The sequence below is a fragment of the Tamandua tetradactyla genome, chromosome 6 (genome assembly GCF_023851605.1).
Source record: "Tamandua tetradactyla isolate mTamTet1 chromosome 6, mTamTet1.pri, whole genome shotgun sequence".
In the NCBI taxonomy this organism is placed as follows: domain Eukaryota; kingdom Metazoa; phylum Chordata; class Mammalia; order Pilosa; family Myrmecophagidae; genus Tamandua; species Tamandua tetradactyla.
The window spans coordinates 169085321-169100102 of record NC_135332.1 but is presented as its reverse complement, the minus strand read 5'-3'; the positions used below and the strand labels follow the sequence as shown (position 1 = coordinate 169100102).

At 48.1% G+C, this 14782-nt stretch overlaps 1 protein-coding gene across 11 annotated transcripts in view; it reads left to right on the top strand.

Annotated features, from left to right (window-relative positions):
• MTSS1 (MTSS I-BAR domain containing 1) overlaps positions 1-14782 on the top strand; it is a 158175-nt gene that overhangs the window by 128423 nt on the left and 14970 nt on the right. For 5 of the 11 annotated variants that reach the window (XM_077167615.1, XM_077167612.1, XM_077167609.1 and 2 more), the window contains 2 exons: positions 12597-12754; positions 13956-14063. In XM_077167615.1, the coding sequence (XP_077023730.1) occupies positions 12597-12754; positions 13956-14063 (266 nt within the window). The other 6 variants (XM_077167608.1, XM_077167613.1, XM_077167607.1 and 3 more) reach the window with 3 other exon arrangements.

The following is a 14782-nucleotide window of genomic DNA, read 5'->3' as shown; positions in this document are numbered from 1 at the left end:
GGCTTTCTGTGGGGCCGACCCGAGGGACCTAAGCTCTGAGTGGCCTCTTTCAAGCCCCATCCTGATGTCAGATCATTTGCCTTTGGGGGTCCTGGAGGTGACCCTGTGGTCACAGAAGGAAGGACTGGAAGTAGGATAAACCTTGTCACAGTGTTTACCTGTCATGCCACCTTCCTTGCTAAGTCAGCAGCCTTATTTCTACATTATTATTAATCTTACCCGAATTTACTACTGCAAGTTTATCAGGGATTTTTTTTTTCCTTTTTGAGATAGAGAATTGGAATATTTTAATGTGTTAACCCATGAGCTGACAACTAAATAGTCGAGTCAATCATTTTTCCCTAGAGGCTGCAAAACTAATGTTACAAACTTAATAAGCAGACTCGTACAGTTCCATACTAGTAGTTTATTTGCTATTATACTAAACTTTTTGTTAACTTACTTTTTTTTTTTTTTTCATTTTTACCCAACCCTAATTTTTCTTACTAGGTTTCCCTAGATTCTTTTTAAGACATAAATAAATGTATACTTAAAAGGCTTTGCTGTCAAAGCATCTTAATTGGCGTCTTCTGGTTATATATATGTTCTTCACCTCTCTGCTGTATTCTCTAGAGGGGGCGGCTCCTAACTCAGAAGATTTCTGTTTAGATGAGAAGTGAAGAATATTATCAGCAAGGCAGGAAATGGGACCCTGGATGTGCAGCTCTAGTGAATCCTCCTTTGCCATAATATGAAATTCCTTAGACTATTTAAGACATGAAAGAAAGGTAAGCCTGCTGCTCGAATACTAGTTTGACTTTACTGTTTTCCTTTTTGTGTCGATTGTGTCTCCTGCACTTTCGCACCGTGCGCCCTGCCCCAGTAGACGCCCTGGGTAAGTCTGCCACCCCACACGCCTCGTGGCCGGTCCCGTGGGGTCCTTGCGTGGGTTTCCGTGGTTGTGCAGACCTGTGCTGGTCGCCTGACTTCTCCTCCCAGCTTAGAACAATCAGCTGTGCCTACTTCCTTTTCTATAACTTTAAGAAAATTGTGTGTGTGTGTTATAATCATTTTTTTTCTTGGGTGTTTCGCTGTGTGTAGTGTCAGCACAACTTTCTAAGAGCTTTTGCATCTTCATAATTCAGCATCATTAGACTCATGGAAAGAAGAAATACAGTGATTTAACCCTCCTTTCTACAGGAAAAAAAATGTATCTAAACATACATATGTGTGGGCATATATGTATGTGTATATTTATATCACAAATAAAACCTGTAGAGCTACACTAAATATCATCACAATAATTCCCAAATCAGATTTGTTTGTATTAAGCTTGCAAAATGCCCTTAATTTTGCCCCCAGACCTCCCCTTCCCCAAGGAGACAGTATTGTTCTTTTCAAAGCCAAATAATTCATTTAAAAAAAAAAAAAGTATTTCTTATTTCAGTGGAGTTTGTGAAATGTTTCATTTCAAATGTATCAGATCTTTAAATTCAATCCTGAGAATTACTTTCCTTGACTGAACGTGGGCTCTGATTCTACGGGTGATTCTGCTCCTGCAATTCAAAAGTCGCTTTCAGCGTCTCGTGGCTGTCCCTCTGTCTTGCGAAGGTCTGTCTGGGTGTCCTTGCCTGAGCATGCCCCGAGTGTCTCCTGGCCTTTGGCCTGTGGAGCTCCAAAGAGCGCTTTGAATTGGAATCTTGACCTACGAGAAAACCCACACCCACAGGTCTCCTTGGCCAGGCGGCTGGGTGGCGGGGGACACAGCTCTGTCTCTCCTTCTCCTCAGGGTGACGTTGGGCTCGTCACTCCCAACTCTAAAAGTGATGACACTTCCCCGTTCCCAAAGCTGTGCTTATGAAACAGCTGGAACAATTTTCCGTAGACCTTTGAAAGGAAGGTAAGATGCCCTCGCTCTCTCTTTTTATTGAGCCAAAACTCACCATTTTATGTATTTCGAAGTATGCGTTTCATTGGCTTATAGTGCATTCACAGTGCTGTGCAGCCATCACGACTGTGTAATTCCAGAACCTTCTCATCAACCCCAGCAGAAACCCCATAGCCATTCTCAGTCACTTCCCATGCTCTCCTGCCAGCTCCTGGCACCACGAATCGGCTTTCTGTCTGTTTGCCTCTCCTAGGTGGAATATAATGAGGTCACAGCACCCATGGGCTTTTGAGGACTCATTCCCTTGACTTGGACTTTAGAGTTCCCTTAGAATCTTCCCCGAGAGCCTGGCCTGAGTCGGTGGGTTAACAGGACGTGTTATTTGTTTGGACGTAGAGGTGGAGGGCGTGAGGACACCAAGTATCTGCTCATCTTGGTAAGGGAGGAGGCAGCCCTGCGAGAACAGAAAGACACAAGACACGAGAACAGCTGCATGGTTTGAAGTGCTGATAACTTTTTGTAAAAGTTTAAAATCATTTTTGAACCTAGAAATCTGTATTTTACGAAAGTTTCATGGAAGTTGAAATGTTCTGGTTTAACAAGAGAGAAATTTATATGTGTGCACACACACCCACACATGTACACACACACACACACACACACAGTCTTGAAACTAGTCCATCCTTTGGTCCAGTTAGAAATATTTGCCTTGAACTCCAGGTCCTGAATAAGCAATAACTAGAGCCTTCCATGGTGGCAGAAGTTTACAACTCAACAAAAATATTAAGAGCCAGGGACATAACTGCTTCCTTGAGGATCTTAGATTCTCTAGTGGAAGCAAATCCATTAATTTAAGCTAATGTGCCCAGTGCTGTGATGGATAGAAGCAGAGGTGCAGAGGGCAAAGAGCAAGGAACGTCCCTAAGCTTGGGGTCTGGGGGTGGTGATAATTAGGGTGCCGGTGCCCACGTGGACCCGAGAAAGAGGCCCAGGGCTCAGCCAGTGGGGATTGGCGAGAGAGCTGCTCCTGGCAGAGGGGACGGCATGAGTGAGGATGCGGCTGCCACCGTTTAGATGGAAGCACCGGGAGGGCAGCCGTGAAGGTGGACGATGTCACAAAGGGACCCCCGGGGGAGGGGTGTGTGCTGCCCCAGCGGGAGCCTTGAGGCTGGCCGCCCCCCTCCAGGGCCACCTCAGCAGCGCCCCTACCCCCACCTGCTTCCACTGTCCTCGCCCGGGTCTTCTCTCCCTGGGCCTCTTCTCCGATGAGAGCCCAAACTGGAGTCAGCTTCCGCCCACGCCCTCCTTTCTTGATTCCACGCCAAGGAAGGGAAAAGCCCAGGCAGCCAGAGCTCGCTGGTCCCAGGCCGCATCTGCTGCACCCAGCCACGCCAGCCTTCCTTCCACGCCCACCAAACCAACGGGAACCACCCAGAATGTCTCTCCAAACCTGTCATCTGTGGCTGCCCCTGCCTCAGCGGTCAAAACCACATGGGTGTGACCCCTCCAGCCAGTCCCCTTCGAATTTCGAAGAGGGAAAGTTCCAGGAGCCCTTCCCAGGAGAGAATTCCCACCTAGAAAATCCCACCGACTTTCTTACCCGGCACTGGATGGTGACCTCTGCCCGTGTGTGTTGTGCCCACAGCTGAGTAGAGAAGGCCCAGCAAGGCCGGGCGCCAGGAGACCTCACCCTGCAGCTGACCTCGTTGCTCACGGACCTGCCCCTCCGAACACCGGGTGCCTCCAGAAGGCCTCGGAATTGCCGCCCCCACAGGACAGGCAGCGCCTGGAGCTCAGACAGGCTGAGGCGTGTCCACCTTGCATTGCTTCTGGCGATCCAGGTTTTAAGACCCAGCCGGGGAAACAATGCAGCATGGCATCGAAATCCCATGTGAATCCTTTCTACAACCACCGCCCCACTCTCCAGTGCATGTCGGCTATCTAGAAAGTGAGAACTATTGTAACAGTCCATCCTAAAGTCCGGTTTAAGGGAGTGAAATGGGGCAGTCCATTGTTCCATGCCCTCTTCCCCGCGTGTGCAGGTAACTCCTGTGGGAAGGGAGTTCCTTGTGGGAGCTTGGTGGCCACACCTGTGCAAATGGGGACGTGCACTTTTGACCTCACCAATTGACTGTGTTCTGTGCAAATGTACGCTGGAAAAGTTCCTTCTCTATCAGGCCTGGCTCTAAATCCAGACCAATGATTGAATCAGCCTTGAGAAGTTGTTTGATTGCGTACGACCTGTCTGTCTTTCTGGGGATTTAGATGCAGCTGGGGATTTTAATGCGTCGGGGAAGGTGGTTGAGTCACTGTTCGTTGCAGGATTGCAAAGAGCATTGTAGGAGAGCACACAATTTAATGACGCAGGAAACAACTGAGTAATTACATGGAGTGCAAGTTACTTAATGGGGAAACTTGTGTGAGATAGATGGGATTTCTTCTTAGAAATTACGTGGTGTGAGAGAGCCGTAGCCTGACTCGTGTTCTGCCCTCTGGCGTTGGAAAATACCAGATTAAAGCAGTAGAGTAAGGAGGAAGAAGGAGGAGCAGACGGTGGGAGGATGCCCGCCAGTCCTGCAAGGTTGCGCTGCTGCTGGCAGGGGGCCGAGTCCCCGAGAGCAAGTCGGCAGCCAGCGTCGTTCCACCTGGGTGGAAGCCAGGGGTGGTAGAAGTTTGCCCTTTAGCTCAGTGTGGCATGCAGGAAGCTGCCCCTGATCTAAATCAGTAGAGACATTTGAATGTAATCCAATAAGCTCCTGCAAAGGATTGTTGCATTTCAGGTAAAAACAGGTAGTCCTCAGAGGCTGGGGCATTCCTGAGCTGTTATTTCACAAGTAAGGATTCTAGGTAAAAACAAACCAAAATGAGCCACCGGAGGCCCGGAGCTTCAAGCTCTCTCCCTTTGCAGCGCTGGCCTCCAGCATCACCTCATCCTGCCTGGCACAGCTCGGGGGTGAGTTGGCCTTGACCCTGGTTGGGAATGGCTGGCCGTGAGAGCTAAACAATTGCCCCAAGGTATCCTCATGCACAAGGAGACTGTTGTCAAGGTGCGGTGCACCTGGCTTCCCTGGGGCTGCCTTCAGATGCCAAGGGAGAGTTATCTGCAGCATGGAGACAGAGGCGGAGCTGAGGGCTTTTTTCAACGTTAGTTTTGACCAAATACAAAATAGCATAAAATTAAAAGGGCAACCCATTTGTAATATGGAATCCATGCACAATATGGGTTTTTTATCTCCCTAGAGCAGCATGCTAAAGGAAGCATGCAGGGCAAAGTGGAGTGGTAGGGGCAGGTGGTAGTTGCAGCCCCTTTTGAGTTGCAACCCATAACTGGTTCACGTTTTTCAGGGGGTTCATTGATTGACATCTGGCACCATCTCCTTCATCCGTAAACATTCCCCTTTGATGACCACAGGCGAGCCCAGCAAAGCAAGCAAGCCCTCATTCATTCATTCATTCATTCATTGGTTTATCCATTCAAGGACTAGGTGAACAGTGCCTCCTCTGTCAGACTCTATAGCCTACCAGGGATAGAGAACTCATCTCCACCAAGCTGGCCACAGGAGGGCAGAGGCATGCAGACCTCTCAGAAACAGCCACAATGCGAGGGAAATGCTGTGGGTGTACTAAGGAGGAGGAGCCCGGGGTTTCCTTGGGGGAGTCGGGGGTTTTCAAGAGAAGATAATGCTCACGCAGACTCTCGAAGACTGGAGAGTTTGTAGAGAAGGGGTTAGGGTGGGGAGAAGGGTGGTGTGAATTCCAGGAGGAGGAACAGCGTTGCAGAGGCTGGAAGCTGGAATTGTGGTTCATTTGTTTTATTCATTTAATGACTGGTGCCTGCTCAATGTCCAATCATGTGTTAGATGCTGGAGATACGGCAACGGATGATCCTGACAGGGCTCTCCCCTGTGCATTTGAGGATGACTGCAGACCATAGGCAGTTACTGCAACAGTCTGATGATTTCTTTCATCAGGAAGGTGTTGGATGCTCTGGAAGGATGCCCGCCCTAACCAGAAGCAGGGGTCACTAGGGAGAAGCATGTCCTTCCTGTGCGGAGGGAAGATGGCAGAGCATGGCGTAGTGCAAGCCCTTGCCTGGGTGCCAAGGGCTTTCCCGGCTGTCCTCGGGCGCAGGGTCGGGGAGCGGCCAGCTTGGAGAAGTGAGGAGGGGGCGTGTGTTAGTTAGATTGAGTTGTCAACTTGGCCAGGTGAGCATACCTAGTCTTGTTGCTGCAGACATAAGCCAATGGTGCGTGAACCTCATCTGTTGCCAATTACATCTGCAGTCAGCTAGGAGGCGTGTCTGCTGCAATGAGTGACGTTTGACTTAATTGGCTGGTGCTTAAATGGGAGATTGCAATGTAGCACTGCTAAGCAGCTCAGCACACCTCATCTCAGCACTAGCAGCTCAGCCCAGGCCTTTGGAGATGCAGAAGGAAGTCACCCCGGGGAAAGTTGTTGGAACCCAGGGGCCTGGAGAGAAGACCAGCAGAGACCATCTTGTGCCTTCCACGTAAGAAAGAACCTCAGTGGAAAGTTAGCTGCCTTTCCTCTGAAGAACCAACAAAATAAATCCCCTTTTATTAAAAGCCAATCCGTCTCTGGTGTGTTGCATGCCGGCAGCTAGCAAACTAGAACAGGGCGGATCCGGGCATCCTTGACCACGTTAATGACTAGACCCTCAGGACCATGCTGCAGCCCATGGAGGCTTCTTGTCTTCTAGAAATCCTGCTGTGGCATTATGAAAGGGTGGAGTAGAGGGCCCGGCTGGAGATCCTGTTAGCAGGTGGCTGTGGTTTCCGTGGCCGGGCTCAGGGAAGTGGCCGTGGGGATGGAGATGGGGAAATGGAGAACGTACGTGCACAGAAGAGGAGCCGAAGGTGGCTCAGGGTTCTGATTAGGCAAAGGGGTGGTAGACGGCAGAGCGTGCCTTAGCCGCAGAGGGGGACATGCCTTGTTAGTTGCTAAAGAATCTGAGGTGCTGCCTGCTGCCCGTGACGAGCCACAGGTCGGCCCCGGGTGTTCTCTGAGCTGTCTTTTCTTACCCTTAATCAGATGTACAGCTGATGGCTCAAGGAAGGACCAAATGACCCTTGATAAGGAAATCCCACCTTTCCTAAGAGGATTATGTGAGTTCGTGCATTTCCTTGCATCAAAGAGGATCTCAAACTGAAAACTCCCTTTGTAAACAACCCTCCCTAACCTGTGTAGGACCCCAGCTGAAGTGCTCAGTGTTGGGACAGCCGAGAGCCATGGCTGCTGCTGGAGCCCTGGGACACAGCGCGCGTGGTCGCTGTGTACAGAGCTAGGCTTTAGTTACCTCTTTCTGGTGAGGGGAAACTGAGGTACGGCTTGTTGAGAGAATATCAGAAGTTGAATGCATTTGAAAATTTTTAAGCGTATTGTCCTTCTTTTGATTTTGGTGTTTTTTTCTAGAAAGATCCATCATTATTCTTATGTTAGTGCTAAAAACGGAGACCTCATAGGACTACAAATTCTGACAGGCTCTTCTACTCTTTCTTCACAAATCTTCTTCCTTCACAAAAAGGATCAGAATCAAGTGTTCTTATTTGAGTCAGACACTGTATAGATATATATATACCCATCAATTTGGGAATCAATCAAACAGCTTTAGGGTATTAAAAGTAGAAGATTTATATAAGGATAATAAACGTAGCATCCTCTACTCTTTTGGTGGCAAAAGGGAATTTTTGATCTCCAGCAGTGCATGACCATTGTGTGTTTATAGCTCATGTTTCAATCACTCTGGGAAGCCCTCAGTTATAAGATGTGCCATTGTTTTACCGACACTAAAAAAGAGGGGGGAAAACAAGGGCCTGTTAACTATGACACAGCGTTGATTTGTAGGGCTCATCCTGCTTTGTGAGGTGAGAAAATGGCCTCTCAGAATGAAATACGGCATTTTGGTGTGTGTCAAGAGCAGATGGAAGTCATCTTGCGGGACCCTGATGGCTTCCCCATATGTCCATCTCACAGAGAGAAATGACTTTGGGTGTCTTGCTAACTCCCGACCGCCGGCCTGGCGCGGTGTGTCCTGGGTTTGTTTTGCCGGTTGGAAAGCCCTGACAGTGAGACCAGCCAGCAGGCTCAGCATGTGGGCTGCAGAGCGAGTAAAAAGAGGCTGGGAGGTTTCAGATAATGCCAGTCTCACTCTCTGTCTTTTTAATTGGGCTGTTAAGACTTAGAATCTTTAGTTCTGGTGCCCAGGATTTGTGCTTCGCGTGAGCGTGATGTACCAGGAACACAGGCTGCCGAGTGCAAAAGACCGGGGGTAGGCCTCCAGCAGTGCCTCTCTGCTAGCTCAGTGATCTCCTCCAAGCGATTTTATCTCCCTGAGACTCAGTTTCCCCATTTGTAGAAACATTAATTCCTTGCCTTGAGCAATTATGTGAAGCTTCAGGAAAATAAAGTGTAAATGCTAGGAAATTGATACAGATCTTTATTTCATTCCTACTTAATTAAAAAAAGAAAGAAACCAAGAAAGAAAGGACTCCTTCCTCCTCTGGGACTGCTGCTTTGACCCAGGACAGGGGGCTGCTGTTAGTGCTTTGCTCCAGGAGCATTTTCTTTAGAGAATGATCATATGGTTTCCCCTGGGGGAGCAAGGGGGTTGCTGGCTGGTTTTTATCACAACTCCCCAGCATGAATAGAAGCAAGACTTGCAAACTGGCAGTGGAAAAAAAAATCTCTAGACTGGGGATGACGAAGAGTTTACAGAGGAGGCCAGAAAGTCTCTTTGTTGAGGAATTTTGTCTGGAAAGCCCATCTAGATTCTCCCTCCCTTCTTTTGGCTGCGTGGCAGTCCTGGGATTTGCCAGTTCTGCAGCGTTAGGCCATTTAAGGGCATGCTGGTGGAGACTAGTGAACAAACTGGGAGTCAAGGTATTCTATCAAGGCTTCATTCGTTCCCCAAATATTTGAGTACCTTTATCTTCCAGGCAGAGGCACTGGGTGAGATGATTCAGCACTGAGCAAAAACCTTCCTGTTTTCTGCCCTTGCAGGGTTTACCCCCCTCCCCCCATAGGAAAGACCGGTGTCTATCAAGCAACTAGAAAAATAAAAATGAAATTCAAGCCAAGATGCATGCTGTGAAGGATAAATATAAGGAACTTCTTAGATCAAGTGAGAGTCTCCTGGTCTGGTCAAAGAGAATTTAAGAAGGAACCGGAATCAACCGAGACCTGCAGGATGGACAGGCGTTAGGCAGTAGGGAGAAGGGGGCATCTGTGAAGGTGGGATGGACCATGGAGGAGTGGCAGGAGCCTGGGCGGTAGAGGGAGGGAGGAGGAGCGCTTGGCCCCAGGACACTGAGACTTCGAGGTGACAGGTGACCCATGACCCATGCGTGCCTCCCAGAGGCCTTTCTTGCAAGCGGTGGGAGCTATTGAAAGGGCCGACAAGATAACATTTGCATTCCGAAGGTAACTCAGGGCTGTTCTGTGAGTGCCAGTTCGAGTGGAATCAGGGTGACACGTTAGGGGGCACTTGCGGCTGTCTGGGCGACAGATTGCAAGGCTGGCCAAGGGCAGGGGTGACTGATGTGAGACACAGCACGGAGTCAGGTCCCGGAGGGAGGAAGGATGGTTCACCTTGAGCTTGGGGCTCAGCGAGGCCTCACGGTGACACTCCCAGTGGGGGTGAAATGGACGAGCTTTTGTATATTAAATCCGCGCCAGGAAACTCTGAATTCGTGGACCTAAAAACCTGACTGTATTTTAGTGTAAGAGAGGCCTAATCTGGCGCGAGAGAATTTAAGGAGAGCTTCCCTCCCAGGGACAGGGAATAATTTCTACCACAGTTGTTTTTTTTAATAAATATAATTATATGCTGTGCTAGTGAATTTAAGGAATAAATATTCTGGTTTTTAGGTTATGATATATCCTGAATGGAAATGTACTCACTATCACTATAATTATAGCAATTTTAACAGATTCTGTTTATTTTAGAATACAATTTGCAAGCCCTCTAATTATAACATAATACATATTTAAATAACTTTGCTATGCCCATGGAATAATTAACACTTGTATTTACCCAATTAGGTAACACGTGGTTCTATACTCTGTTTTTCCATGGAGATAACATTTTGAAAAGTCGATGTTATTAATTACAGATAGACATGCACCTTACAACTTGTGAAAGAAAGTGAAAATGCCCTTTTTTCCAATTTCTTATAATACAGGCTTTAATAAAAGATAATTGCTGCTGTAGTCAAAGCCCATCCAGGCAGGGTTTGTCAAGCATTATGTGTTTTAATCGACTGTCCCCACTCCCCCAAAGTTAGGAGCACTAAAGTTGGTTAGCAGACTGCCATGTTTTGTGAACGAAGACAGCATGGAGGAGGTGGCCGCTGGCCAGCTGGGAGCCCCGTGTTCCCACCCAGCAAGGCCCACGATTAGCCAGGCAGGTTTGCAAGTTGAGTAGACAGAGGGGGCAGTTAGAGCATTCCAGAGCTTCACTACCACTGAGCTTGCATCATGTGTCCCCACAGCACATGTGGGTTCAGCTGCATGAAACTGCATTTTAAAACAGAGCCCAAGGGGAACTCCCGGTTTTAATAGCCCTGGCGATGCCCGCGTGAGCTGCAGGCTGGGGTGTCCTCCAGAGTGCAGAGGGTGGGAGAACAAATGTACAAGCTTCATGTAAAAAAACAAGTGTGCTACCTGTGGTTCAGATGTGCAGGTTAATGTATGGGCAAGCCTCTGCCTGTATCCTTGAGAAGACATTGAAGAAATGATGGAGAAACGAGAGGAAACAATGGAATGATCCCAAGGGGTAGATGATGACTAAATGGAGGAACCAGTGAGTGGGAAACCTTAAAAATATGCAGCAAATTTCTTAAATTATGTAATTGTTGAATAAAATCTCTCCACAGAATTAAATAGTGTATACTGTTGAACTCATTTGGCTATTGAGAATTATACATACACATACACACAATTTTATATACTGTGCTTTTCTGGGCATCTAAGGGATTTTCACGGTTGATCTTTGACCACCCATAATTTTCCCTTTATGTGCTAATTTAGAACCTAATCCCTGCCCAAGCAGTGACTTTTCCTTACTAAACTCCAACAACCTTTTCTCTTGGATGTTTTTGAAGTTTGAACACCTCTTGTTCCCCATTAAGCTTTCTCAGCTGCTTCTGAGAGAACATGTGGTCTAAATTCCTACGTTCAAATCCATTTTCCCTGAACCTTTCCTTCTTTGGACCAAATAGTGCCCTGCATTTAATGTCCTTGATATCATTCTTAGAGAGGCAGGTGGTAACTGGCCAGGCCCACGAGGTGTGGTGACACCCATTCATTGGCTTGAGGCGGTGTGGCAGAGGAGAATGAGTTCAGTACTGGAGGGAAATCAGACCCTGTGGGGTCTCTCCTGCTTCCATACCTTTTCCTATGTGACTGGGCAAGTCCCTCAACTTCTTGAGACCTCATCTGCCTCTGAGACACAAGTGGCTTGGTCTGGATAATCCCTGAGGCCACTTCCAGCTTGAACATTCTCTATTTAAAACTATCAGACAGACATCCTTTGAGCACATGCTACATACACACAGCATTGTACGGGGGCCTGGGCTGAGAAAGACCAAATCCCTACCCTCAGGGAGTTTAGAAATCCTCTCTTTGGTTCTGGTGTCCAGTGACGAGCCTGCAGTGGGAGGGCCAGTGTGGGCCGGTCTCCATGTGGTCACCTGTTATTCCCATCCACAGATGAGGCTTGGGCTGGCCGCTCCCTCTGATGACACAGGCCTTTGGTCTGTTTGCCCATATTTATCTTGTGGTGCAGCAGCAAGCCTTTTTATGCAGGGCCCAACTGAAAACACACTCAGTTTTGAGGCCTTTCTGTCTCTGTCACAGCTACTCAGCTCAGTTGCAGGAAAAACAGAGACCATACATAAATGGATGGGCGTGCTGTGTTCTAGTAAAACTTTATTTGCAAGCACAGTTTGCCAACCATGTTCTGGAATCGATTAAAGATGAACGCTGCATTTTAAACTGCAGTAGTGGTTGCTTCTTCTTAACCAGGCTCTGTGGACAGGGTGGGCAGTTACTGAATACGGGCCGGGCCAGGCCAGCACAGGCTCCATCTTGTTCTTCACCAGCCCAGACCTGACTGTTAGGTCTTTTTATTGCTGGGTTTGTGTTACAGGAAGAGCATTCAGGAAACTCCTCTGGGATACCCAGAGGTCCCAGAGCCAGGAGAGCTGACGCTTGCCACTTTTGTCTTCAGGGACAGCAACTTCTGCTCAAACAGAGACTCTTTGATTGAGGCTGACCCAACAAAGCCAGCTTGTACCTACTTTTGGAAACATCCACAGGCCCTTACCTTGTCTACCCATCCCTTGGCCTCTTTAGGATGTTCTAAAAGGAAAGAATATACTGTCTGGCTGCCATGCCCCCCGGGGTTTTGTTGGCAGGAGGCTCTGTGGGGTTGATATCAAGAGGTAGCAAGTCATGAGGAGGCACCCCAGGAAGTGTTCCTTGTCATAAATAAACCAGGATAAATGTGCCCTTTGGTGTTGGAAATTGGAAATAGCTGGTTCTAGAAAAACAGCCACCTTAAATCCTTTTTGGGTATAAGTAAACTTTTTCTTCTTTTTTAAGACCTGGAAAACTGTAGTTTCGACTCCACAAGGACCCCAGGGAGGGGCACTAGTTCCAAAAGCTGGTGTTTCAGCAAGCCACACATGGGGCTTTGTTTCACTTGCAGGGAGAGGGGATATCCAGCCTCAGTTGGACAGCGCCCTCCAAGATGTCAACGATAAGTATCTCTTGTTGGAAGAGACAGAGAAGCAGGCGGTGCGCAAGGCTTTGATTGAAGAGCGCGGACGGTTCTGCACCTTCGTTTCCATGCTGCGGCCAGTGATCGTAAGTTGGTGGAAAGCTCCAGAAGTCTTCAGCTGACAGTCCAGAGGAGGCTTTCCTTTGTCACTTATCCATCCACCATTTAGACGCTGCTGTGTGTCTGAGTCATAATACGGACTCATTTCTGTAGACCAGTGATCCCGCACTGGTGAGGAGAGCATGGCCTACCCTTGCTCACAGTTCTTAACATTGGCTATTCACTCACTTTTTCTCCCCAAGTCTAGAAGGCCTGGCAGGGTGATTCCCAAGGTCTGGTCCCCAGGCCAGCTGCCTCAGCCTCACCTGAGAGCTGGCCAGGCATGCGCATATTGGCCCTGCCCTAGACCACCTGAATCTGAATCTCTGATGCAGGGATCCAGCCATCTGGGCTTTCACAAGCCGGCCAGGCAACCCTGCGACCCTCAGGCCAAGCACAGCCCCAGGGAGGGACCACGCGATTCATATGGCAAGAGCCTCACCAACTCAATTCAGACTTATGTGGAAGTCAGTCATTTGCATGCCGTAACTGAGAACTATGCTATAGGCCTTCTTTAAGCTGATCAGAAGGCACAACAATACTTCCCACAGTAGCACAATGCCCAAATGTGGAGTTGTTCCCCTGAGAATAGAGGCCACCTGCAGATTGTCCTTGCTGGGCCTGTAGTCCCTGCAGGGCACCTTGGTACAATCGATTGAATATTTCTCCCATTGTCCCTTACTCCCTTCTCACCTACCATGTATTAGGTTGGTGCAGAAAATAAAAAAGAAGGGAACGGTTAACTACTATGGAACACATTTTTGTGCTGTCACAAAAATCTGCCGTTAGATCTGCACCAAAAACTCTCCAAAGTGCAGCATCCACTGAAGCCAAGTGGAAGGGTGCTGTGCTGCAGAAACTCTAAGAATACACAGTGAGACGCTGAGAGCAGGCCCAACACCCCCCACCCCCTGCCCCCAGGAGGAGAGGAAGGCACACATGTTTGCTTTGATGGGCTCACAACTGTCCCAGGAACCCAGGTCACTCCAGGATATGGCAAATTTCTCTTCCTTATGGTTCCCCAAAAGAGGAGTTTGCAGTACCTTCGGCAACGATACACCAGACCCAGTGCCTTTACTGAAAAGTTACGTGTTCTCCAATAACCTGAGTGCTAGTGAAAATAGAAGGTCTAAGATGATGGAACGAATCACTAATGGGGCCACCTTGTTATGAATTCCTTTCCCTCAGGAAGAAGAAATCTCAATGCTTGGGGAAATCACACACCTTCAGACCATATCAGAAGATCTGAAAAGCCTGACCATGGACCCCCACAAACTGCCCTCATCAAGTGAGCAGGTAGGAGCCGGGTGGGGAGCAAGTCAAGGGGATTGAGTTTCAAGGCCCTGAGGGTTCCTTGTGGCATTCTCACACTTAAATGATATCTTATCTTACCACATCCTTCAAACCTCCATACACAGCAACCACAATAGCTAATGTTACGTGGTATCTACCATGTGCTGGGTACTGTTCTAAGTTCTCAGTTCATCCTCATTCATCCCCATTTTATAAACGAGGACACTGAGATGCTGACAAGTTTGGTTACTCAACCAGGCTTACCCAGCCTAGTAAGTGGTAGAACTGGGATTTGAACCAAGTGGTCGAATTCCAGAGTCCATGCTCTTAACTATTCTCTGGGAATAAGCTGTCATAGGAACTGAACAGCAGGTGTGTTTTCATTGTCACTTTCAAACACTTCCCCTGAATTTTTCCATTCCAATTAAGTAATGCATGGGGAGCTCTCTAGATTTTTGAGAAAGATGACTTTTTTATGCCTTGTTCATTTGGTTCATGTGGCATTATCACTATGTCAAGTGGAAAGAGATGTGTTTGGGGAGCATCTAATGACAGGTTGCTGGCTCTGCCCTGCGTCTAAGTTGTTATTGCCTCCTTGGAGAGCTTACTCAGAAGACCAGTCTGGGAGCTCACATTTTCCATTCTGTGAAATTTCTTTCATTCGACCACAGCATCATGCACCCATTATCAAGCACATGTTTGGGGAATAAAAGGTGGACCTT